Source organism: Lagopus leucura, unplaced genomic scaffold (genome assembly GCF_019238085.1).
Source record: "Lagopus leucura isolate 7727_CA_CO unplaced genomic scaffold, USGS_WTPT01 Super-Scaffold_100001, whole genome shotgun sequence".
In the NCBI taxonomy this organism is placed as follows: domain Eukaryota; kingdom Metazoa; phylum Chordata; class Aves; order Galliformes; family Phasianidae; genus Lagopus; species Lagopus leucura.
In genome coordinates, this window is record NW_024962262.1 from 6,778,586 (window position 1) to 6,805,473 (window position 26,888).

Here is a 26,888-nt window from a genome sequence, read left to right on the forward strand (position 1 = left end):
ATTCATGATTCATTGGAATCAGGGGTGTAAGTATGTTGGAGACCTGAGTTCACCTTTCTCAAGTCAGCCTTCCAACTTTCTGGCTTCTTTGGAAAATGCTTTTCCCATATCTTATCCTCATATCTTTCATCTTTGTCATGAAGTTCTGGTATGCTTATGATACAGAAAAAACATGGTAGACAACAATATCATTTTGAGCTCAAAGTAGTTATTGAGGTCCTGTATCAGAAAAGCTCAGTGCACAGCAGGTTGTAGTAAAGAAAGCAATGGCTACATATTTTGTCCTGAGCCATCTGATGAAATGAACACATCAAACAAAGTCATTCTTTAATGTATGCAAATTTATTCAATTCTGCAATGATTTATTTACAACTAAATGACTGATACCAACAGATGAGGTAAAAATATGAGGTATTGATATGAATATAACATTTCAAAACATAATTGTCATAATGTATTCTCAATGGCAACATAACAATAGTACTGTGGTAGCTGAATGGTAGAGATGGCATAATGTGCCTTTTAACAAAAATGTATTTCATTGATACATGGCTTAGAGATGCTGGGAGCATAGGACAGCTTCTGCAATGGTAGGAAGACAAACTCACCTTATTAATGGTGGCAGTGGCACAGGGCCCCTTCCAGCAGAGTGATGAGTTCTCAGACAGGATAAAACCACTGTCCAGGTTTTCCCTTCAATTCTTTCAGAATTCAGTGTCAGACAATTGCCGTTCCCAGTGTCAGAGAATCTGCAGCACAATTGTATCCATTTATGCAAACTAATGTAGCAGAAGCACTTTAATTGCTCCTGTTTTGGAAAACAGCTGGTATGAAATCTGCTGCCATGGCTACAGGCATTGGTGGGAGGAGGTGCTGCTCCTTGGGATTGCAGTCCCAACCACTGGCAGCAGGGAAAGGCTGGATGTGGGTAGTGGGTGGTTTCTATGCCTGCATGGGAGAACAAGGACCTCATGGCGAGCACATAGGGTACACATGCTCTCACTTATCTCTTAATACTTGAAAACTCCCAATATTTGCATGCTGCAACAATTGTTGCAACTTGATATTAGGAAGAAATTATTTATGGTGAGAGTGGTGAGACACTGGAACAGGTTGCCCAGCAAGGTTGTGGATGCCCCCCTCCCCGCAAGCATTCAAGGCCAGGCAGGATGGGGCTTTGGGCAACCTGGTCTACAGAAAGGTGTCCCTGCATACAGCAGGGGGGTTGGAACTACATGATCTTAAACCAACCCAAACCATCCTACGATTCTGTGAACGTTGGCAACAAACTCAACATTTGAGCTCATAGGCAACCGAGGTCCAAGAAGCTCAACAGAACATGGGTGAGACAAAGAGAGCAGCAGCTGACAAGGGATAGTAAAAACACTGGCTATGAATGTCTCAACTGGTTTATGCAGCAATAAATAAATACAAGGTGAACAAATGCGATTAATGAACAATGTTAACAGGCTTGTACATTCTGACTGAATCATAGATGTAATATCATTTTTGGTCTTAGGTTAGTTAAAAACAGAAGAGAACCCTGCCTCATGGTAACATCAACAAATAATTATTACGACTTTTAAAGCATTCATCCATTAGCAAATAATAGGTCCCTGAAAATGAAACGATATAACAGGCGTACATGGCTCCTACTCCTCATAGTCAGGGGCTGATCCTGCTCCCACCAATGCCTACAGAGGCAGGACCATGCAGATCAGTGCAATATAATACAAAATTGCTTGCTGTTACTATAAAAGCAGTCTTCCCAAGCATAGTCTGCATTTAATCTTTTACATCTCTGAGATGTGTTTAAAAGCTTCAAAAAGTTTAGTTATTTTTATAGGAAGAGTACTAAAAGGCATGGTGTTCATCTGTACATCTCTGTGTCCATTGGATGTAGAAAATCTGCTATGGAGCTTCTTAATAATGAGCTACCTCTATGAATGAAGGAAAGAACAACACAGAAATACTTCCTCGCAGCCTAGATGAAATGCTAAACAAAAGATTTACAGCTTATTAACTCACCAGTCTGATTTCAGATACCTCAGTACACAGTGTTATCTTGTACTTGCTAAGAATGAGCAGTTACACTGAACACTGACATAGTGAGGTTCTCTAGTGACAGACAGGCCATTAATTAAGGCAATAGCTAAGTTTCCAACATCTCCTTGTACTGACAGTCAAAACTTTCTGTAGCTGAATATAAATGGCCTTCAAAATGTCTCTGTTACACTCCATGCACTGTATCTGTCAAAATGGATCCGCTCATTATTTTTTAACCTACAGCCACTTCCCTCTTCCTTAATTCTCTTAATTCTTCTACATCTATTTCTAGGTACCTTCTCGTAGCACACAAACACAAAACAAACCCGGGAACAGGCGTTTCTGTTATCACATGGGTTATGCTTGGTAGCCCTGTGATAACAGCAAACACAGCTTATGTAGCAGTGACACACTAAGAAACAAGTGACGGATTCATTTAAGGTCCAACTGATGCAAGTGACTTCTAGAAAGCACTGAGTTATATACAAAATAATTAATTTATACATATACATATATATAGATAGATATAATATAAATATATACATACTGTACATAATTTATTTACAATTAAAATATGCTTCTTAGAAGCCCTTAAATACCAGAGTTATGTAACACACAAGTCATGGCAATAGTATGATTTTAAAACAATAAAGATAAAAGGTCTTTGAAGAAAATTTTACTTCAGCAATTAAAATTAATGCAGAAGGGACGTGGGAGGCAAAGTCTCCAGAATAAAAGAACTATCCTATAAAATTCACCTTTGTACAGACCTGGGTCTGGTCAGACTTCTGTAACCTAAAAAAGAAACCTCTGCTTTCTGTCTTCCTGTTCTCTGCCACACCCTGATTTACACGTACACATTTCCACAAACACTTCCTCAGATTTTTGTTTCTGGTCCTTCAGCAATCAGAGGCTGAAATGAGTTTCTGATCCTGGCAACTTCTGCAGCACACAGATGTCCAAAGCCCTTGTTATACCACTCTGGGGAATGTCCTCTGCAGAAACAAAAAAAGATGTAGTTACTGAGAAGCCCAAGTGCACAAGAACTGTACTCCACAGGAAGGGTCTTGCCATGGCCTCTACTCTCCGCTACCCATGGTGTTGTTGGGGACTCTGAGTACTTGTGACTGTAAGCAGTGCTTCTTTGCTGTTATCAAACAACCAGATTTAGTTCTATGATCACATCATAACAATGGTATATGCTGAACATAGAAATGAGCCTGGTGGATAGAAAAGTCCACAAGAGGACTACAAAACAGCAAAGCTATGTTATCTATGCCATCTGTTCCCAACACCTCCCCTCTCTGAGATGGAGGATTTTGCCTCACTGAATGAACATCTGCACTTTGCCGACAGGATACTTACTTTAGGTCGATTCTGCAGATATGGGTCAGCCTGGCTTTTCCTGAGCCACACGGCTCTATCAGATACTGAGAGTCCATCACGATGGCTCGCACTGCTCCCATAAGAGGAGCCTCTTCGTGCTCCACAGAGATGGCAACCAGCATGCATGTTCCCCTTGGCAGATCTGTCCTCCACGTCCTGCAGCAACATATTCAAGATTGAATCACTTTAGTAACTTGTCTTTCGGAGACACAGAAGAGAAGTTACTGGTTGTTTTCTTGCTAATCCTTGTAAGGCCAGGAAGCCACATCCTTGTAAGGCTGATGACAGAATATTGGCTATAAATACATGCAGGGAAAAATACAAGAGTGGGAGAAGAGACGTATTTAAGCTGAAACGTAGTGCTGACACAAGAACAAGAACAGAGTGGACAAGACTGAGGCAGGCAACTGGCAGAGCAATGTACAAGATGTCCATGAGAAACCAAGGGAGTAGGAAACCAACCACTTCTCACAGACACATTAACTGACTTTGTCTATGGAATTGTTGCCTGTTATGTCCTGTGAATTCCTGAAGGGGTTTTATGTTACAAGTCCATTGGGATTGTTGCTCAAAACAGGATACAGAAATTTTATCAAGCTCATTCATTAGATCCTCCCAGAAATGTGTTAATTTTAATGGTGGCTGCCATAATTTTGCTATGAACTGCTAGGAGATTAGGATATTTTGGCATAGAATGAGGCTAATCAACCCCCTGAAAGCTCACCTTCTGAAAAGACTCAGGGACAGATCTTGCAATCAATGCTATCTGCATTGTTTTCTTTAAAGTCAGTGTCCACCTGGTTCTGCTGCCCCAACAAGCTGGGAATCTGACTATGAGTTGGGACAGCTGACGCTGCTGCTGGCATGAGGTAGAAAAAAGTTTGCTTCCCTCCACAGGGATTTTGTAACCATCATATATTAGAGACATGACACAGCCATTTGCAGGCAGACAGGCTATCACTCTGCCCATACATCTGACTCTAAGCAAGTTGAATTATTGCAGGAGTGAGAAGTCAGATTGTGTGCAGCACAGTAACGGATGGGATACAGCACTTCCCAGTGACATTATCACCACTGAAGTAGGAATCAGCTCATTTTCATAAGCTTTGGAAAGGCTTTAAAGTGAGCATCAGCCATTCAGCAAAGGCTGAAATGTTGTATTGCACCCATGCAGACTATTACAGAGTAGCAAACACAGTGTAGCACATCAGAAATTCTCGCTGGCTCCTGCAACTCCCAGAACACAATTTGAGGGCATCTGGATTGAAAAAAAACAGTGTCCTTTCAGTTATGCAATTATTCAATCAATGATACGAACGTACAACAATCTTGGAGATGTTATGTATAAATGCAGCATGTTTTATCAGGGTGTTCTACTGCTAATATCCACTGATGCACAGCAGCTGAGGCAAAGACTCCTCATGTGGCTGATGGTACTTGCATTATTATAATTTGCCATTGCACACTCCAAGTGACAATGTCAAAATACAGTCTTTAATGGTTAATTTCTTGCAATAGCCAAAGGTTGAAACTTTACGTTAACTCTCTTAGGAATGATAATGAATTTGAGTCTTCCTTTCCTTTGGCAGACTTCAGTTTGCTGTCAAACAAACATCTGAACCAACATCTAAGTATCCCAGAGGGATGTATCACCCGGCACAAAGGTGTCCATTTGCTTCAGTCCTTCTGTCACTCCAGAAAGAGACACTTCCATGAAAAATTTCTTTTTTTCCAGTGCTATACAGGAGGAACCAACATGCTTCTGCAGTCCCTGGAAGCAGTGTTTTTCTACCTCTTCTCTCAATAGGATCTAGGCTCTATGTTCTCTTTCCTTACAGGAAGAAAGGGGCATTTTCTTTCACCAGAGTTACAAAACTACTGAGCAAATTTTACTCAGAAAGAAATAATAACTGTCAAGTTTCATGAACACATCACCACATTTGTCAGCCAATTACAGATTCTTATTTTCTTTATTACCAAATTTCAGGCTGGCTTGTTATGACATATTTTTGTTTTGAGCACCATCACTTGTTTCATCTTTTCCATCTCCCAAGTTTCTAGCCTCTCTGACAGGCTGCAGACGCTTTTCACAGGTTCAGGAGATCCAGACTTTAATACTTAACATTTTTTTCTTGTTCTGTTGGAATTCTCTACATTTCCTGGTGTCTCACGTCTTTCTTGTCTGCCTGGAATCTCACAGGATAGTCTGTATTATTTTCCTATGCTGTGGAAATAAGAAATTTCCACTGCATTGCATTACGTGCATCACCTTGCCACAGACTGTCTGAGATAGGGATTAAGCTACCGTGGGAAGCTGCATGCATGAGCAGGTGAGCAGTTTTCAGGGACTGATGAAATCTGGACAACAGATACTTTAACATTCTGCATTTTTGACATGAAATTGAGCTGCTCTTCAGGAAAATTCAGAAAAATACTGATTTCATGTGTATGTACATCATTAAAAATGATGAATTATTCTTAGGAGATGCAACACATGACGAGGTCTCTCCTGCGAGATGCTGAGCCATGCCACCACCTGCACAGTGCTCAGCTGTGACCACATCATTTTGGCAACTGTGTGACACTTGGTTGTGTCATTTCTGAAGTAGAAAACGATGTATATCTGACTTTGCAGAAGACATACAATTGCTATTCTTGGTTATACGGACTTAGGCTGGTTACCATACTTCTCTAAATATCTGCAAGAATAAAAATAGGTATGACATCTAGCTCACAGACATGCAGTAAGACTTAACTAATGCTAAACACTTGAGCAATCTTGAACAAAAAGTGATGTAAGTTCAGGGCAGCTGAAAATTGCCTCAGATCCCAGGTATATGAAACACTGGCCCTATGCTCTTACCCTCAAGGTAGCCTAATCCCCTGCCAAATTAAGAAGCAAAGTACAACGAGGTTTATCCTTTTAGAGCCACCAGTTTGACTGGAAAGGGGAAAACAGCAGTCTGTTAAAATATATTTGTTCATGTCCCCAGAGGTGAATTACAATTTCACTGTTCACTTCCCACCGATCATAATGTATCAAATTGACTGCGATATCTCTGGCTAACCTTGCTCTAGACTTGATATAAATCAAAAGAGATAAACAACAGAAAGTGACAGATCTGCCTGACGGCTGTTTCCAGACCTCAAAAGCCCACTAGGATTCAGTTTTATGATATATATTTCAGTCCTTAGGGGTCATTCTTCCTGGGATAGTGAAATGAAGGAGGATTTGATGGCAAGATTTTGCTTTAACTGATGTGACTGCACAGCAGGTCTTTAAAGAACATAAAACACCATGAAACCTAATAGTGAATTAAGTGGCAAATAAGAGGACAGAATTATGGTCATCAAAACCTCCTGGCCGCTCCCAGAAGCTCTTCTGGGTGCTAAAAAGAGGGTCAAATTTATCACTTGTATAAACTGATAATATATAAGAAAATCAATTATAAACTAAATTAATTTGGCCCAATATTCTGTGGGAAGTCAAAGGAAATAGAGTAATGGGAGAACTAGTTTTCACATTATGAAGTCTTACAGAAAATATTTCAAAAATCTTCCTCCAAGAGTTCCAATAATTCTTCCTCCATTCCAACAATATCTGCTTGTTATAGTTCTCCAAGAGAATAATGAAGTTCATAAAAGAGATGTACTATTAAAATTATATTTTATTGGGCTCATCCTTTTCCGTCAATCTTTGCTCCTTCTAATACAGTTCTGACTCACTGGACTATTTCCATTCTCAAAACTGCTTAGTATTTGTCTGGCACATCATTTTAGTCAAAGAAAGCAATGACCGAGAATGGGAACACACAAAATCATCCTGAAATAAGTAACTGCAGGACTGACCCTGCAAGTGAAATACGTCAGCAGCTCCACAATAGCTCCTCGCAGGAAAAGGGTAAGGATTTCAAAGGCAGGATGTACTTTAGAGGAATATATTTTTGTTTGTTCCGTATGGGCACGTAGACAGTGGTAGAACTGAGGCTGAATTTGGAATACTGATATACAGCTATACGTTTCTTTGACAGATCTCATCCCCCGAAAACAGTCAGAGCACAAATCTGCTGTCTCTGTTCATTCCCACACTATAATTTTTATGGGTTAGTATTTCTGCGTTTCTTGGTCTACAGACTTCAACCTCAAATCTAAAATAACAACTTATATAGAGGCTATATAAGACCCTCAGCTTAAAAGCATTGCTATCTTCTTCACTAAACATTTAGCTCTTAAACATGAAACACTCCCTAGAGGACAGCAAAAGCAATGTAAAAAACAATTGGGTTCTGTTTGCACTGTTTTGACAACAAACAAAGCTAAAAGAACAGCAGCTATTATCAGACATCTGTTCTAAGGAATAAATAATATTTATGGTCTCAGGAGTATGTGCTGCTCAAATTACATCAGAGAAAAGGTCAGCGTGCTTTAGGTGTGTAATTTTAATTCAGTTTAAGAAATAAATGCTGCTGCCCAGAAGTAGAGTTCTCAAAGCACAGTTTACAGATACTAAGGCTGAGATGAGATAAGAACAGATTTTGCTTGTCTGCACTGTGGACAGCAAGGATATCAGAGAATTGCCTTTAGCTTACCTTAGAACAACAAAGTCTCGGACAGGATGAGGAGCCATGCTGTTCAGAACATACTGGTAAACTTCTGTCTGCTTGTCCAGGCTCTCAACAACCTTCCATTGCAAGAAGTCTTCATCCCAAAGGTGACGTTCTCTCAGCACTCGGTTCAGAACAACTGATGGTGGGGCTTCAACTTCCACTGAGGCTTTCCAAAGCCTTAGAGGGTTCCCATCCCCAACCTGGAAGAAAGCAGCAAAGAGCATAAAACTCCATGCAAATATACGCAAACACTCAGCAGAGAATAACTGAGGACAAAATCTTGGTATGGTTATCTGGCCTGAGCTTAAAATGAAGCTTGAGAGCATGCAAATTTCCCTGCTAATCATCACTACTATTGCTACTGCTGCTCTCTGCATGTAAAAACTTGTGCATACTAGTCCTGGGTGGAAAACCAAAGTGATTTAGTACTTCTGCTTTCACACCAATGTATATCTGGACCAGTTCTCATACCAGGGGGACAGCTTGATTATTTCTGGTGTCACGGACACTATTTTAACCTCAAGCAACCCATGTACAGTGAAGAATGTGGATGTGTAAAAGTGACAACAGATGAAACCAGACTGAAATGCTGCTCTGAAACAAAGCTACCACCCTGGGCAACCTGATGCAGTAGCCAGAACTGAGGGTCAGCTCGCCGAGCGGAAGAACAGAACATGAAGGAACAGAAAGTAAGTTGATTCACTTCTGTGTTAGATACACAGGTGTTTCTTTCTCAAAATAGCTGCAAGAGAGTATTGGGAAAGCACCTCCCAAAGAAGGAAAACATAAGCTACTTGCCAAGTCTTTGTAACTCATGGATACTGTTACACCTTCATAGCAAGGAATAAGGGAGCAGAAAGTGCTGGGACATGTGCAATATGAATAACCTGCATTCTTCATATGCAGCATTTCTGTGTGGTTTTAGGGCTGCTGTATTTCAGGCAGCAAACGAGTCAACTGGATCTTGCAAGGCTTGTCTTCCTACACCTTCCAATGCTGGCATCCTCACATATAAATTCCAGTGCTCCAGAAACCCACAGCATCTCCCACAGACCCAGAATCGTGTTCCCAGAATCCCAGCTCCCACCTTTTCCATCCTAAATTACTTCATGTTGTTCTAACTCCTCTTCCCCATAGATCTCAGTTCTCCAGTCCTCCCACTTTGGACTTCTCCTAGTCCTCTCTTCAGTCCCCATGCCCCTGACACTAGACATATCCATGTCCCATTCCCCAGCATCCCCCACTCCCATATCCTACTTTCACCTTTGCCCTGCTCCCCACTCCAAAACTTCCCACAGAAGTTTTTTCCCCCAGAGGGTCACAAAGAGAAGCTGACTATAAACCAGAGTAATTGTGATTTCTCAGTGCTAACAAAGGAATTGCACTTAACAGGCAAATGCTGCCTCCTGTCCCCTCACCATCCAGACTGCACACTCCTTCCAGTGCCCTTCACAGTATCACAGAATGGTTGAGCCATGAAGGGACCTCTGGAGGTCACATGGTCCAATCCCTGCTCCAGCAGCGACACCCAAAGCAGGGTGCCCAAATGTCACGACCAGCAATGTCCAGACCACTTTGGAAGATCTCCAAGGAGGAGATCTCACAGCCTCTGGGCAGCCTGTGCCACCTGCCTGGTGTTAAGAGGGAACATTTTCTATTCCAGCTAGTGCCCAAGGCCTCTTGTCCTGGCACTGGGCACCACTGAGCAGAGCCTGGCTCCCGCCTCTTGGCACACTCCCTTCAGAGATTTAAGAATACTGATCTCCCTGAGCCTCCTCTTCTCCAAGCTGAGCAGTCCCAGCTCTCAACCTCTCCTAGGAGCAGAGGTACTCCAGTCCCTTTGTCATCCTGGCCCTTCACCAGACTCTCCTGTATGTCCAGGTCTCTCCTGTACTGGTGTAACTACTTTCCCTACAATGCCAGAGTCAACCCTACCCTCCACCTTCCCACATTAGGCATTCTGGTGTGTGGGCCTCCATTCTGTTTTTATAATTCCAGCAGCCCTGGACTATCACTGCCTCAGAAAATGGAAGGATATATATTTAGTTATGCAAGTCACTGGGTCCCATAGCTACATAGCTTTATTTCACTTTTGGTTGTTTACCTTTTCTTCCACTTCTCTCCTAATTACCTTTTTGTAGGCGAGTTCTGTATTCTCCATACTGGAACATGTGACCCATCCTTTGAATTTGTCTTTTGCTTCTTTGTGGAGATTCTGCATGAGATTTTCAAGGTACATCTGGTAGTTCCCTCCTTCCTCATCCACTTGTTTCCCAAGTTCATCCAGGGTGGGAGAATGCACTTCTGCATCGATGTAGGAGTTTCGGGACTGAGTGACCATCTCATGTGGGACCTGCATCACAAAAGTGGGAGAAATCACACAGGGAAAATCTCTTGCTGAGATCTTTTCCTTAAGGCAGTGCTTTCTAGGCTGACAGATCACTTAGTGTCCAATTGCAATGAGCCTACAGTCAGTAAAGTAGATAGCTATTTTTGCCTTACTGAGAAATCAAGGTAATATAATGGAACAGTCAATGGGTCAGAATAGCATTACTCATGCAAAACCATGTTAGACAGATTGACTCTATGACAATACAATTGAATTACCCGCCGGTCCCCAGAAATGTTGCTTTGTGCTTCCAGGGAGGGGATTTACAATTGCTACCTCTCCTAGTCCTTCAGCCAAAGCAGCTCCAGGAATGACTACATCTCCCCCTGTGATTTTAATGTTATTGCATGACACAAAGAAAGAAAATGTATCAGCTCTTCTTTTTGAGATGGATTAGTTTTAATTCATGCACTAAAAGCTTTATAATAAAATGAAATGTTAAAACAGCATATTTTGTTTTTAATTAAACTAAGATTTACTAATCTTTGAGTTGAAAACCGCCATAGAATAATTACTCTGCATTTTTAATAGCAGCATCTTCAAATGCTAGAAGGGAACAATCATAAAGAAATGAGATAGATAAATTTCAGATGGAGCAAGTTTACAAATAAGTGAGGCACCATCAATCTCTGTGCTAATGCTAGATAGAGAACGCAAGCATAAACATAAATACTTCAAAGGATGCTGCATTATGTGTCCATGAATAATGCCGTTTGAGTCTCTCACTCACCTCAAAAAGTTTGTTGCATTCCATTATCATGTGAGCAAGTCCCTGAGTAGCTGCCAGGTTTTCACTGAGATCCTTCTGATCTGGCTTCCCTGTTGCATATTTTTTCTGTATTACTCTGTAATTGAATTCAATATCATCTCAGGTAAAAAGAGCTGCATCTTTTCAATACAAAAGCAAACATAGTGGCAGGATGTTCTTAACACCAGAGCAAAAAGTCTATCTTTAAACTTCTGTTTATCACAAAGACTGTTCAGACCACTGGGCCTTCTTTAAAGGAAAAATGTATCTAAAGCATTATTGCAGCAAAGATAAAGCAGAAAAGACTATGCATGTCCTGCATTAAGCATTATATGTTTTGGAAAGGATTTCCAGCAGGCACAATGCTACTGCTTGAAGTTCTTGCTCAGAAAATGTTATACATATACACAACCATAAATCTCAGTGTATTCTAAATCAGACAGGAAAAAATGTCAGAAGGGACATCAAGTTGGGACCATTTACGTTTAGCAGGTCTATGTCCTGCTTAGTCTACACTCACCGCATTATACATCTTAACATGGTCTGAAATAAACTCAGCGATACAAAGGAGATCAAGATTTCCTGATCTGCCATCCCGCATTTGTCCAGCCTGTTCTTTTAACAAGCACTGCATCTGCAAACATTCCATTCTGCAAACATCCACTGACCGAAAGACTATGTGTTCAAATCCTTCAAAACATGAGCGATCCTTGACTTCACCCAGAGCAAAATCAAGCTCTTTCCCTTCAAAGAAGACAACATTACTAATGTAAAACTCACTAATACATCAGTGAAAATTTGCATGAAAGGTTGGCACTTGCATATTCACACTATGCGGACAGAAACACCTTGCTGGGCTTGCAAAAATACCTTCAGTGCATGTGCTTCTGGCTATGCAGTGTCTGCTTTTCCCTCTTGCTGCAGCCATGCCCTGTGTAGCATGTCACAGAGAGCAGACACCTTGGAAAATTTTATCCTGTATTGCTTTTTTTTTGTCAAGGACAGGCTTACTTATAGTGTTAAGAATAAACTTACCTTGGAGAACTTTCTTTCTTCACTATATTGAGATGGAAGAGCGAAGGGGCCAGACAAACAGCTATATTCATTGGAGTCATCTGATTCTCCTCCACAGAGGTGACGTCATTCAGGAAGCACAGCAGTGTCTGCAAAACCTCTCGGTTCTCATCTGACATCAGCATGATGGCTGCCTGCACGGCCTGCAGCCGCTGCTCCTTGGGGACATCTGCAGCAAAGCAAGTGATGTTCAGTGGGGTTAACTGTAAGATCAAAGAAATAGCTGGGAAGGCCATTTACCAAGAAAGAGTCTGAATTTCGTTTAAAGTTTATGGAAGGAGCACTCAGTTGGTACTTTTCAGGTTACTTTTGTCCCTTGGGAAGACAGTTCAAAGCACCTAGGGGAGCTTCTGAAAGATACTAAAATGTTCTAAACTGTAGCACAGTTTAATAGAAGAAGTAATGGATATGCTTAAACAGCATCTCAGATTCATTTCTAAAAGTTTTCTCAGTTTGGATTTGGAGCCTTCCTCTCCATGTTACATATGCTCTATACAATTGAAGAAAAACAACGAAAGTAGATTTATTGTACAGGGTACAGCCACCTTTTAAGCTCTGCCTGTTAATCTTGCACAAGCACTTTATTTTAAAAGCTTTCAGACACGAATGATAAATTGAACACAGTGCAATGTCTCTGATTTTCAAGAAGCACCAAGGCCAGATCTTTCTGGGAAGTCAGAGGAGCCTCTGCCTCTCATCTCAGAGGTTTGTAAACATTAGGCAATGAAGGGCTTTAGGGAAATGGAGAAAGTTCCATCAGTGCTAAGCCACATAGACTGTGACGCTAATTTCATCTCCACTCTGCTGTGCTATAGCAAATCAAACCATTTTGGGTACATGAAAAACATCCTGGATATCTGAAAAAGATGTTCAGTAACTCCCAGAGAACCAGAAATCCCCTGCCAGTAAACTAAGAGAGGAAAAATCCTTTTTAACCTCACAGAAATAATTTGTTAAACAGAATGAATGGGAAGAAAACGTCCCAGCTACAACTTTATTTAATTGCAGACGTTATGAAATCCAATTGGTATCCCAGCAATTTTGAACATTTTTCTTTCTGTGAAAGGGATTCTGTCAGTACCATCTAAAACAGAAAAGCATATCTGTTGTTGGTCAAGTAGAAAAAAAAACACTGATACTTGTTTTTAATCCAATCATTGTTTTCTGGTGTCAACAAAAGCCCATCTTTTCCTGTTCTCACCTCATTCTAAACAGATAAAGACTTCCTGAATTCCTTCAAAATACTTCTGTAACACAAAAATATCTTTCCAAGCCTTATTCTTACTCTCACAAATGTATACAGTTATTCAGATTTCTCACTGCAGATCAGTGCAGACTCAGCCTGTGCCCCCTTCTACAGCATCTTCTGTTGGCTGGTAGCACTGTTTCACTGTTCAGCCTTTTGGCTGCTGTGAATCCTAATGCCAGGCTCCTGACGTGGAGATGGGATTCTTTCTGGCTACAGACTTAATAACACTGATGGCATTGAGATCTGCCATATTTCTGTGTTGTTTGTTTGCAGTCTCTCCCATGCCAAGATAGGACACTCCAATTTTCATTGAGCAATAGTTTAAAAGCAATCTGTTTGCAAGGACATGTAGAACACATCCTTTTTGACACCAGTATTCTCCTCAGTCAGTTCACCGATGGAAGCAATTATGATTGTCATTTTATGAGCACCAATAATTCCTGTTTCTTTTATGAACAAGCTCACTGATGTGCACATAGGCAGACATATCCTGATGCTGAAATGAAAGCAAGAAATCCGTGGCTTTTTTATTTCTTTGTGAGATCTTCACATAAAAGCTTTTCAAATAATCAAGTCACAGGAAGGACCAGACTGCGCAGGAATGCATTCTCACGGGCATAATGCTTCTCCGTGCTCAAAAGACTCACTTATATTTAAAATGCACACAAAATGGGCTCACAGTTTAAAGAAATGTGGCACAAAGGGAAGTCTTTTACATTTTTAATGTTCATGGCCAGTCTTTCTTTCTGCTGTCTTCCCGACTGCAAGGTGAATACATTTAAAGCTTCTTAAGATCTGCATGCTCCCAATATTTTGCCAATTTTAGACAGTTCTAAAAATCTCTCAGCTAAGTATTTTGAGGGTGGAGATGTTCTTTTATGCACCTCAGAGGTGAACAGAAAGAATTCCATTCAGCGTTAACACATCAAAATTACTTAGAATTTATGATTCCATAACTTACAATAACTTTGAGCTGTATACAGTAATAAATATCATGCTACTTACATTGGTAGATGTGTAGAAAAGTCTCTCCCAGCTTACTCGTGAGGAGGGGTTCTGGCAAGTCACGGAAAAATTGCTTTACCATATCTGCTACATCATATGCTGACTGGTCTTCATAGTTGACATTTTCTGGGGAGCTCTCATTCATCTGACGCAGGGCCTGGATTCGAGACTTCACTCCAGATTTTCGAAACAGACCCACCTAAGAAGGTGCCACGTGGAATGGGACAAAAAACCAAAGTTATTTAAAATATTTTAAAAATTCCCTTTTATGGGAGGTTTTGATTGCAACAAAAGCCATGTTTGCTTACTTTACACTAGGCGAGAACAAGAGGAACTCCTGTAGATGCCACAGCCGTGACTTGCCTATGGTCTTGTACACAATTGCATGCTCTAGTGATGGGACTGTGAGAGTTAATCTCACTACAGATCCGTATCAGATGGTAGATGGAGCACTCAGAGTGCATGTGGTTACGCTGTTGCTTGAAGAGTATAAGCAAGATGCTTAGCTGATATAAATCAGCGTGTCTTGCTTGGCTTTGGAAACTGTCTGCTGATTTACTCCAGCTGAGAATCTTGTTCCTCATCTTTATTTGAGTATATATTTTGAAGACTAACAAGAAAATATTATGCTCAGCTAAGTAATAAATGCTGTGGCAACAGATTAGTACATCCTGGTTGAGCTTTCAAATCAAGACCAAATCTATTTTTTCCCCTTCCTGCTCTCTGCTTCCCCCAAATTCCACTGAAAACCCCAGTCTGAAAGTGGAGGCTGCAGAGGGATTATTTGTGCAGTGTCACTAAGATACATTTTTATCTTGTTTGCTCTCTGATCTAGAGGAAGTGGTAATTCTTAAAATGAGGCCTGCAAGTGCCTTCACAGCGGTGCTGCCCTTCTACAGAAGTTCTCACAAGTGGAATTCCCCTGGGGCAAATTCCTGAGCCTGAACCACATTATTTATTCCCGAGTTTCCATGCTTTCATTTGGAAAGTGTAAGCACTGTTTTGCCTTCATTTTTGCAGGGGAAAAGGTGAACTATTGAGAAAGATCTATAAAAAAGCACATTTATGGCTTGGATGTCAGCTTTTCTGTGTCTGCTGTCTCACTCTTCAGTTTTCTCCACTGTATTCCACTAAGTAAAAAGTGTAAAGGCAAGGAAGTATGCCCTTCATCCTTAATCCTCTCACTTCTGCCAGCAAAGAGGTCACCTGGGTACATGCTCATCCTGAACTGCCTCTCTAGAACACTTCAATCATAAGGTACTTAGGACTTTTGTTAGCTTGTACATTAATAGCACAGATGACATGAATCACACACTGTGCAGCTCCGAGAGGAGATGTATTCGTTTATAAGGAGATGAACTATTACACCAGACTGCAAACAGTGGCAGTGAGCTGTTCCTCTGTATGCCTTCTTATTTGTGAGTGCAGTGCCACTCATGATCTAAATTTATATGTAGGGATTAGAGAAGCAGAATTTGCCCTTTGTACATCCTGTGTATTGTATCTCCCTTCATAGGTGAAGCTCTCCTTAGTTTTAACAAAAGAATACAAGAAAGAGCATCTGACTCTTTTCATTTGGTTTTCTCTTTCTCTTCTTCCCTGCAAATCCCTTTTCCTCATAGAAATGTGTTCTGAAGACGCAGAAGGACATACATTAATCCTATCCAAATAATACAACTTGGGTATGTGGTAGATAAATGCAAGAGCAAAAGCTCAGTTCACTGCTTCAGATGGAAAGCGCTCTTGCTGGTATAAAGCAGCTTTAAAATCTTCCAGCTATGTCTGATGCAAGAGGTCAGACATCAGATCTCACCAGTGCCATCTCCTGCTGGACAGCATTCTGCTACTCTCGACCTCTGCTTTTATTTGATGATATTCATCTGAACTCTTTTTTTTTTTTTTTTTAATAAATTCATTATTAATCAAAAGAGAACCACTTCTCTTGATAGGAAGAGATATTTCATCTCTGTTCTTCAAAATTCTATAAATAAAAATGAAACTATAAATCTAGTGATTTATCAGCGATTAGTTTGGCCCAATCTCTTTATTATCCTCATGCTGTGGATCATCTGCCCTGCAAGCAGCCATATGATGCATGACAGAAATAAAGATGCAGTTGACAAAGGCATAGCAGTTTCTACTTCCCAAGTTGAAACTGAGTAATATATTCTACAACTAACAGTGAGGATCCTCGTATCATCTTTAGGCATTTTGGTGTCAGAAGCCAGATCTTACAATGATTTACAGCAAACTCAACTTTACTAAGTGCATCTTACAATGATTTACAGCAACCTCAACTTTACTAAGTGCAGAAGCTCTGATGCCTATTCAGGACTTCTGCAATGCACAGAACAGACACACAAACAAGCTGCTGGGAGGACTGGAGGCTGCTTAGACCTCTGGACAGGCATTTGGAGATTCTGAATTAAATGGGAACAAAAGGAATGACTTGAAAGCAGAGAAACTGAGTTGCCTGGAGGTTTTTGGCCCAGAAAGGCTTTTGGAAGAAGATATTTTAAATTGTCCTGATTTGTACTTCACTTTCTATTCCCAATTCCACCCTGAGGGGAAACTCAAGCTGAGCTGAAATGACCCTTCACGTAGCTCTGATGCTTCCCAGCAACCAAACCCTCCCTCTTGGCACAGATACTTGCCTGAGACTTCCCAGTGACACTGCTTTTGACTGTCTCAAATCTCTTGAGAGCTTTCTCCTCCTCTTTGGTTTTACTCTCCCTTTTACTTTCTTCCTTGTTTACTCCCCAGTCTTTACTTTTTCTTCCTACTGCTCTATTACTTGGCTGATTGGCCCATTCCTGTCTCCCCATCTCCCTTCCTCATGCTTAGACAATTATCTTCTCCTCCAGTCTCATTACTGATTCTAAGTTTGCTGCCTCACTGTTTTTCTTACATGGGGTTTCCCAGCTCAGTCCACAAAAACAGCTTAACACAGAGATAACCAGGAATGTTAGCTCTTCAGTGTATTTTTTTTCACTTTTCTCTATTAATCTTCACTTCCATCCTCTACCAACGCATTTTCAACAAGGTATCCATCCCACCGCTTGTATCCTGCACTTCATGTTTTAAGAGAGATCTCATTTCACTTCTCTTTCAGCACCCAAGAGTTAGATATCAAGGTCTGACCAGTATACGGTTTCTTTGTAGTCAACAGAAAGAAATGACAGGAAGTTCTGCCTATGTCTCCCCACTAGCTGCAGAAGGAAACAGATGTGATTCACAGCTAGACATTTAATGTTCAGACTTCCGTTCTGGGGAAGATGACTGTTACATAACATCACAAGACACATATAGGACAACTGAGTGATCAGAAGCAGGCAGCATGGGATTATGAAAGGCTGGTCCTGCCTGACTAACTTGATCTCCTGTGATAAGATGACCCATTCATAGATAAGGGAAAGGCTGTAGGTGTTGCTTTCTGGGATCTTAGTAAAGTTTCCCACAGTGTTTTCCTGGAATAACTGACTGTTCATGGCTTGGACAGATGTACAGTTCACTAGGTGAAGAACTGGCTGGATGGCCAGTGCTTAAACAGTCCTAGTGAATGGGGTTCAGTTCAGTAGGAAGACAGTCAGCAGTAGCACTACCCTGGGCTCACTACTGGGGCCAGCTTTATTTAACAATTTTATCTGTGATCTCGATGAAGCAATAGAGTGCACCCTCAGTAACTTTACAGATAACACCAAGTGAGGCGAGATTGTTGACGTGCTTTAGGGCAGGAAGGCTCTGCAGAGGGATCTGGGTAAGCTGGATCAACAGGCTGAATCCAACTGCATGACATTCAACAATGATAAGTGTCAGATCCCACATTTCTGTAATAACAACCCCATGCAGTGGTACAGGCTTTTTAGAATAGTGGCCGGAAAGTCACCCAGCAGAAAAAGACAAGGCAATGCTGGTCAACACGTGAGTGAAAATGAGCCAGCAGTGTGCTCAGGTGTCCAAGGCTGATGTCATCCTGGCTTGTATCAGAAATAGCATAGTCAGCAGGACAAGAAAAGTGATTGTCCCTTTGTATTCAACACTGATAAACCTGCACCTTGAATACTGTGTTCAGTTTTGGGCCCCTCACTACAAGAGAGATATTCATTTGCTCAAGTGTGTGCAGAGAAGAGCAACAAAGCTGCAGAAGAGTCTAGAAAACAAGGAGTGACTGAGGAAAGAGGATTAGGCTAGATTGGAGGAGGCTAAATGAAGACTTCATTGCTCTCTTCAACTACTACAGCTACTTGAAAGATGACTGCATCAAGTAGAGTGTTGGTCTCTTTGCTGAAGTGGCAATAGGATGTGAAGAAACAGTCCCAAGTTATGCCAGGGGAGGTTTAGGTTGGATATGAGGAAGATTTTCTTCATTGGAAGGGACTGCCCTGGGAAGTGGTGGAGTCTCAGTACCTGGAGGTACTTAAGAGATGAGCGGGTACGGTATAAGGGACATGATTTAGCGATGGAATACAGTAGGTCAGGTTGATAGTTGGACTTGGTGATCCTGAAGGTCCTTTTCCAATGAAGATTCTATGATTCTATAAACATTACAACTTGAACAGCAGACAGAATAAGGATCAGAAACAGAACTGACCACTTCCACCCACACCCTGTTTGCTCAGAGCCAGGAATGTCTGCAGACTAAAATGCTGGTTGCTCCTTTTTGAACTTGAAACTATCTAAGAGCAGTTACAGAAGAGGTTATATGACATGATGCCAACAACAGTAAAGAACTGAACTCAGAGAGCCAGGGGGTTTCTCTCAACCCTACGTTCATCATTCTTAGTGGAAGAACAATAAAAATATGATGACTATGTCCTTGCTCTGTAAGTAAAGGGAACGAAAACATCCAAAATACTTTGAGCATACAGGCCCCCCAATTGGCTTGTTGCAGCTAAGAACGCTATAAAAGGAAATGTACCATAATGGCTTTGGCATTGAACCCGTGCTGACCCAAATCTATCTGGATATGTCTGACTTTGTCAACAGAATACTTGGAATATTTTGCTGAGTTTGCTCTCTGTTCTTGGACTTTTTTTTCTTTGCTAAGTAAATAAAACTTTTTGTACCATATCTTGTGAAATGGTGAATGCATTTAACTCTTAATGGCAAAAATGAAGCATAAGCACTGCAAATACAAGTAGAAAAAGGGACTCCTGAGCTTTTTCCAGGACTGACTCAATTGACATGAAAATCTCACATCATTCCTAGAGGCAGATCATTGTATACACGTCATCAGGACTGTCATATCTACAAGAATTCAACTAATTCATTGAATACAAATTCCAAAATAACAAACGATCAGTATCGGTACCAAGTATCAAATCAATGGAAGAGATCTGGGCCCAACATGAGGTATAAGAATCTTCAAATAATTCTGATATTAAGTACAAAAAGGTTCACCACTGTTTGCTTAGAGTGTTTTTATAGAAAAATCAACCATATTCCTGGTAGCAAAGTTCTCACCTGATCTAAACAGTTGCCTCTTAAGTAATGTAGTGCTTGCTGAATGCTTTGGGGAAGAGGCTGTCCTGTTCTCTGGACATGAACTATCAGAGGCACGCCAAAGACGTTCTTGTCCTTGTAGTCAGGGACTTTCATCCGCTTCATGAACTTTGGTACGGACCTGAAAATTGATGTGAACAGAGTGCATCAAAATATTTGAATATTTACAGAGCATTTCTGAGTAACACTGCAAGCAGAAATTGGTAACTGGGACCAGTTCCTATTTTATAAAGATGATCAAGTAATTTTCAACGGGCAATATACAATCTGTATAATCTGTGGACATCTTAACAACTTTTATAGATTGTTGGCATCTGGCTCTAAGATATAGCATAACAGTTAGCCTTAGCAAAACACATTTACTGTGCAGTTGTCATCCAGCTGAAACCAACATAACTTAAAACATCTATTAAGGATTCAAAGGAACAGCACAGGATAGTGGAGCGGGTATCTAAAAGAAAAGGAAGTTCAGTTCTCTTGTGTACTGAACCATGTTTTATGGTATTAGTTACGTAACTTAGTATTTCCATTGTCAAACAATTTACAGTAATAAAGGATTGGTGGGAAATCCCTACGTGTCTGACACATCCCTGGTGTCATACAGTTGATTCTAGCCAAGTTACTTAAGTGAAGCTGTTAAGCATGCTTTCTTCTGTAACCGATGGTGAAAATGAAAGAAACTGGATTCCCCCTGTCAGAGTCATGACTACGGTGGAATTAAAAAGAAAAAAAAAAAAGAATATGACCTGAATATGATGAAGATTTTCTTTCCCGTGTGAGAAGGAAATAAAACTAAGATTAAATGACCTATTGAAGGAAAACAACATATAGATCTAAGCTATTTATAGTGTCCCACTGCTTCTAAATTTTTAAGAGACAGATTATAAACTGAAGAAAGATTTGTCAGGGAAGGAAACCTCAGTACAAACAGCAAAATCTAGAATTTGCTGTATTCTAATCTGCCTGTTTGGTGTTGCGTAAAGTGAGACTCATTTCAGCACAGACAAGTTGTCACCTAGACAAAGGGAACTTCACCAAAAGAGAACTGCACGCTGGGGGCTCATCTTACTGAATTTTAGCTCTTAAAAATAGATTTCACAAAGACTTAGCAGTCCTGACTGCCTCTACAACCAATGTGGAGTAAGACACCTTTGGAGATTGACCCAAACCTTCTGGCTTGGATGGAATGAGTTGCTTTTGAGGTTGCCTGTCTTCTTCCACTGACCACAGAGGCAGCCAACCTGATTTGCTCAGATTAGACTTACAAATTTTTGGAGTGATGTGTTTGAGGTGGTTTTCACATGTAGTCCCTTGTATCTATTTCTCCACTTCTGAACACAAACTTGTCTCATTTAGTCCTCAGAAGAATTTATGGCAATTTTGGTGAAGTCTTTTGAAAGTGGAAATCATAATGTAAATGTCAAGTCATATTATTTTTTTTTTGTCACAGAATCCATGTATTAGGAGAAAAAAAATCCTTTTCATTATTTCTCAGATACTTACAATCTCTTGTGTATGTACATTTCTGTTCCAGGCTGCCTTAGACTGTATGCTCCATCAGGGTCAGTATGTAGATTTCTGTAGCTGGTTGGATACAAAAGGGCCATGTTGCCACCATTCCTGTCCATCTTACCCTGACTCCACTGTCCTAGTGACCAGGTAGGTGTTACAGCTGTCACAACTAGAAGCTCACTTTAATGCAAGTCCAGACCTAGGGTAAAGTGTGTGTCTTTCTATTTGTATTCGAAATTCTTCAAACTGTTCTAACTGTTCTTTTAAAGCACAAACAAAACAATATCAAATACATGAAATACTATCAGCAGATGTTTCTTTTTGAATCACAAAATCAATTTTGGGGAAGACTTATTGTAAACACTTCCTCTTTTCAATCACTCTCCTCCTACTCCTGTTTATTTTTCTGGAACAAAAGCGTTGCTAGAGAAGCTGAGGTTGCTTCTCTGTTAAGAGCACAGGAATGAAGTTAGATCTCCAGGATCTGACTTGGCCACTGAGTCACTAGGTAGCAACAGATTAAAAGAGACAGTTTCAAGTGCTACAATTACTGTCAATTGTACCTCCCAACTGTATTAATTCAGTTTACTATCACAATAATAGAATTAGAAAAAACTATTTCCTTCTAAATATATCTCTTCTGCAGATACTGATGGTACTCACCAGGTCCAGCCATGTTTGTTTGACATGGAGTACTTTTCCATGATGGCTGTAAGACGAAGTAGAGAGAATTTTTGCAGCAGATTCAGCTGGGCTGCTGACTGATTGCTGATGTGAAGTGATGCGATGGAGTGGCTCAGATGATGAGAAATTTGGAAACTATGCCATCGTAATTGCCTTTAGGAAAAACAAAAACCAAAAAACAATAGAAAAACAGAACTCTTATTTGGGCAGAAAAAGATAGCATACTGTGAGATAAGGAAATGTACAAAACATGCAAAAACATACATTACCATGCACGCTGTGTCAACTGAAAGAAAACATAGCTTGGAGGCATACAAAACAATGTTTGATCTTTTCATTTTGGAAATATTCAAGCTTTTTTTTTTTTTTTTTTTACATTATATTCGCAAGATGGTGAGGGTCTCATACATGTACTAAAGGAAGGAGTGTGACCTCTTACGCCCATTAGCCTACACACTTCAACAGTATGTGGGAGTTCCAGATTAAAATATTCTCTTCCTGACTCAGAAATGAGATTTGATGCCTGGTCCCCAGCCTCTCAGGAGAACAGTCTAACCACCAAGGTATTTGTAGATTAAGTTCTCCAACCAGCTCTATTTTTAAATACTGGAGGTCTTTTCAGAGAAGGGATTGAACACTGAGTCTCCTAGGGAAGACTGATAACCACCAAGCTACTGAGACACTCACACCTTCTCTTTATTCCAATGTATTTTCTCTAAATACTGTATATATTGAAAAAAAAACCCCAACAACCTCCTTTCAGTTTCTCGTTTTGCTAAACATGAATTCTGACACAATTCATACAAACTTTGACACAGCTTATTTACTTAGCAGCTTAACCCGAGTTTACTTGCTTGTGAAAGTGGTGAGCAACCACAGGCAGCAATAAACTACGGCATGGAAGAATTCTCTGTGAGGATTCAAGACTGACTGCAGATCAGAAAGTAACAGGTATTTGCTCACTGCTTCTGTACACACAAACCCATAGCAGTATGGATCCGCAAAGGCCTTTACCCAGAGCCGTGCTCCCTTGGCTCAGCAGAACTTACCCTGACCTTCTATTACCAGGTTAATTGTATACCAGATATGCAAGAGACTGGGGCAGGGTAGGGAAATACTCTTCGTGAATAAAGGGACATATTTTTAAAGTAGACCAGAGCCTAAAAAAGTGCATGAGACTACTGAAACATACACACTGGAGTACATAATTTGAAAGACAAATTGAAAATAAGATTGCAAAATATATACAGAGTTCTATTATGTAATTGAATATTACGGATCAAGAGAGAAAAAAAAATCCTTAGTTTGCCAATTCTCCACTGATTGCATTTAAAAAATTCCACAGTAGGATGCATTTTCTCCAGAACTCCCACGCTTTCCCTGGGAAGTCCCCTTTCCCATACAGGATGTACAACTGTAATGATGTAATGATGTCAACCTTATGACTCCTGAACTGAGAGCTTCTGTTTCATTCGTCATATTTCACAGCCTGTCTTGTTGTTAATGAAAGAGGAAAGATGGATTTCCGTACCAAATTTTGCTACCAACCTGCTTGGCCTTGTGAGAGATGCTCCCACTCCAGAGTCTCTCCTCTCTCTAACACCAGTAGCCTCTGATTCATTCAGGGATGTTCCATCTCTGTCCATGTCACTTGGTGTGGTCCGGCCATCAGAGACAGAGTTTCCTTCAAAATCAAGTGTGATCTGTGTGGTTGACTGGAAAGGTAACGATGGAGACTCTCTGACTGACACATCATCAACTGGCAGACCTGGCAACACATTTTTTGACCAACCATCTACTACATCCCGGAGTCCATTGACGTGTTGCAAAATGTCATCTAAATGAGGAAAAAGTTCACCTTTTTCTAAATCCAGAAGGTCTCCAGTACTAGCATACAAGTGGGAACCTGGCACATTGTCGTAAATACTAATTCTGCTCTCCTTAGGACAGCAAGCCATCAGTCCAGTCTCTTTTGGAGTAGAGCAGTTCTGTTTTCCCAAAGAGACGCTGCCCGTCCTCCAGTTTACACCATTACTGTTGTCTGTAGGTGAGAGGCTTTCAATAGAAAGTGCCTTTGGGAAGGTCCCTGGTTTGTGGTCCTTGGGAATATGCACAACCAAGTTCTCTTGGGAATGAAATTCATTTTTGCGGTTTTGGTCCACTACTTGCCGTAAAGCTGTTCCTGCCAGAACATCTAGATCATCCAGGTACATCCCACCTCTCTTGTTCGCTTCATGACATTTGCGTTCCTTCAAACATGGTGTGCTCACCCCACTGCTGCTGTTTTCAGACTGACTGCTTTCACTGCTGGATTTGGCAGAAAAGGAAAGTCCTCTTTTGCCTGAATCTTGTGCTAAGTTTTGGAGATCCCCATTGACTATCTGTACACAGTGCATGTCCTTCAAAGATTTCGGCTCACGCTGAAGAACAGGTCTGCTTATCTCTAAAGGACCTGCTCTTCCTGAGCCTTTTAGTTTTCCATGCACACCTTTTGCTTTTAGTGTCTCCATGCGCTTTAGAAAGGTTTTTGTTTTGGTTCGCATTGGTTTCTCATTCTTAACATTGTCCTTGGGGGACAGAGCAGTGCTTATCACCATTAAGTCTGGCAGCAGTGTGCTCTCATGCTGGCCAGAGCAGTTGCAGGTCTCCCTGGCGATGCTGCTAATGCTGGACGGACTCCTGTTGTCGCTTCCCCCACTGCTCTCACTGTGAACAGATGAGACCTCAGGTTCACTCAGATCTGTAAGGACACTCTCACTGCTTGTTGTATTTTTCATTTTAATATCCCCAGAAGATCCATGTCTGTCTGATTGGTGAAGTAAAGCATCAATGTCGTCCACTCGAGACCATCGTCTGCTTGTTCTTTGGAAAGTCCATTTATTACTGATAGCACAGAGGTCTTCTTCATCTGAATCTTCACTCTAGAAAACAGCAAGTGGCATACATTAAAAGCAGGTATTTTTCTTGTTTTTTGTTTTTTTTTTTTTAAATTAATGTGACTCTGCTGATTCATGTGAGCAACAGCTTGCAAGGTCTCCTTGAACTGAGTCTTATGAAAGATCAGCCATCAGCCCCTTCATAACAGCCTCTTCCATTTAACTGTAAAGATTGCAGTGAGCATCTTAACATGTATGTAATAAAAGCCTTATCTTTGTTAGGGAGCTTATGAGTCCTATCAATGTCTCTTCGCTTTTGTGGGGTGATTTGCCTAGAGCCTACACTGTATAGGATTGATGCTCATAGTGACTGTGCATAAAAAAAAAAAAAAGGTTTTTAAAGGTCCAAGCAGGGTTGGTGTTAAGATACACAGCAGTACAGGCTGGGCAGCAGCTGGGCACCACAGCAAGGCGAGCCATTCAAGTACACAAGATAGAAAATACCCAATGCTGCATTTAGTTTTGCAGAGAGAACTGAGTAATCATTTGCAAGAGCAGCAATAATCTTCACAGAGCATGTGAATTCAACAAGCCTTGTTTCAGAAACACATCTCCAGATAAACAGCTGCAATGCTTAAAATAACAGTAAAAAAACCCCCAAACTTTTGGAGGCATTGCTCAAAGTATGCCTGAGGGCAGGTGTGGGGAAGAGGCAGCATGATCAGAAGGCTGGAGCACCTCTCCTATGAGGAAAGATTGAGGGAACTGGGATTCTTTAGCTTGGAGAAGGTTCCGGGGAGACCTCATTGTGGCCTTCCAGTACTTGAAAGGAGCGTATAATCAGGAGGGGGAATGGCTGTTTAGGAGGGTGGATTGTGATAGGACAGAGAGGAATGGTTTTAAACTGAGACAGGGGAGGTTGAGGTTAGATATTAGGAGGATGCTCTTCACACAGAGGGTGGTGATGCACTAGCACAGGCTGCCCAAGGAGGTTGTGGATGCCCCATCCCTGGAAGCATTCAAGGCCAGGCTGGATGTGGGTCTGGGCAGCCTGGTCTGGTGGTTGGTGATCCTGCACGTAGCAGAGGGGCTGAAACTAGATGTTTTCAGGCCATTCAATGATTCTATGAAGAGGAGCAGCAATGCTCAGTCCTAGATGGTGCAGTGTCCAGTGCTGAGGTGAGCCCTCAGCCTCAGACATACAGTATTGTGCTTATGCTTTGGCGGTTCCAGGAGCTAATATAAACAGCAGACAACATGTACCTTGAAAAAAATTGGATCAAAAAGTTCTCCCTATGACATTTCTCTTGTCTGCTTTTCCAAACAAAAAAGACACATCTTCAGCAGGAAGCACGCAGCTTTGAACTTGCTGCACTCACAGGATGCAAAGCCCACAGATGCTAATAGTATCCTTTCCTTGACTTTCAACCAGATTAATACTGCATTATTCCTGTACATTTGTTTCACGGCAGAGCAAACTAACTTCACCTACATGGCATCCACACAGCTCTTCACATTCTTGGAAGCTGGCAGAAGGCAGTAGAATTTTACAGGCTGTCAGACCAAAACAAGGTGTCAAACCAGAAAGACTATTTTGGGAATGGAAAACAACTTATTTTAAAAGTCTATGATTAGAAGTAATTTTAAATGAAGTTTTGATGGTGAAATTATCTCCCATCTCTGACTAGATCTCCACTAGCCGGTCTAATTGAAAAATGTAAAACAAATTTTATCAGAACCTCTAAACCTTAAATAATATGAAGCTTCAAGAGATGGAGTTTGGGGTCAGCAACGAGTCAGGTCTCCTTGT

The 26,888-nt window shown here is 41.0% G+C and overlaps 1 protein-coding gene across 6 annotated transcripts in view; it reads right to left on the reverse strand.

Moving 5' to 3' along the window:
* Positions 1-1,393: 1,393 nt before the first annotated feature.
* The window catches only part of STARD13 (StAR related lipid transfer domain containing 13), a 300,978-nt gene continuing 275,483 nt past the window's right edge, over positions 1,394-26,888 (reverse strand). For all 6 annotated transcript variants that reach the window (XM_042866988.1, XM_042866989.1, XM_042866990.1 and 3 more), the window contains 10 exons: positions 23,751-25,123; positions 22,182-22,355; positions 19,968-20,127; positions 14,505-14,703; positions 12,212-12,419; positions 11,159-11,273; positions 10,171-10,392; positions 8,022-8,239; positions 3,412-3,588; positions 1,394-3,041 (listed from right to left, as the gene is read on the reverse strand). In XM_042866988.1, coding sequence (XP_042722922.1) covers positions 2,924-3,041; positions 3,412-3,588; positions 8,022-8,239; positions 10,171-10,392; positions 11,159-11,273; positions 12,212-12,419; positions 14,505-14,703; positions 19,968-20,127; positions 22,182-22,355; positions 23,751-25,123 — 2,964 coding nt within the window. In that variant the 3' untranslated portion in view covers positions 1,394-2,923. The remainder of the gene's footprint in view (positions 3,042-3,411; positions 3,589-8,021; positions 8,240-10,170; positions 10,393-11,158; positions 11,274-12,211; positions 12,420-14,504; positions 14,704-19,967; positions 20,128-22,181; positions 22,356-23,750; positions 25,124-26,888) is intronic.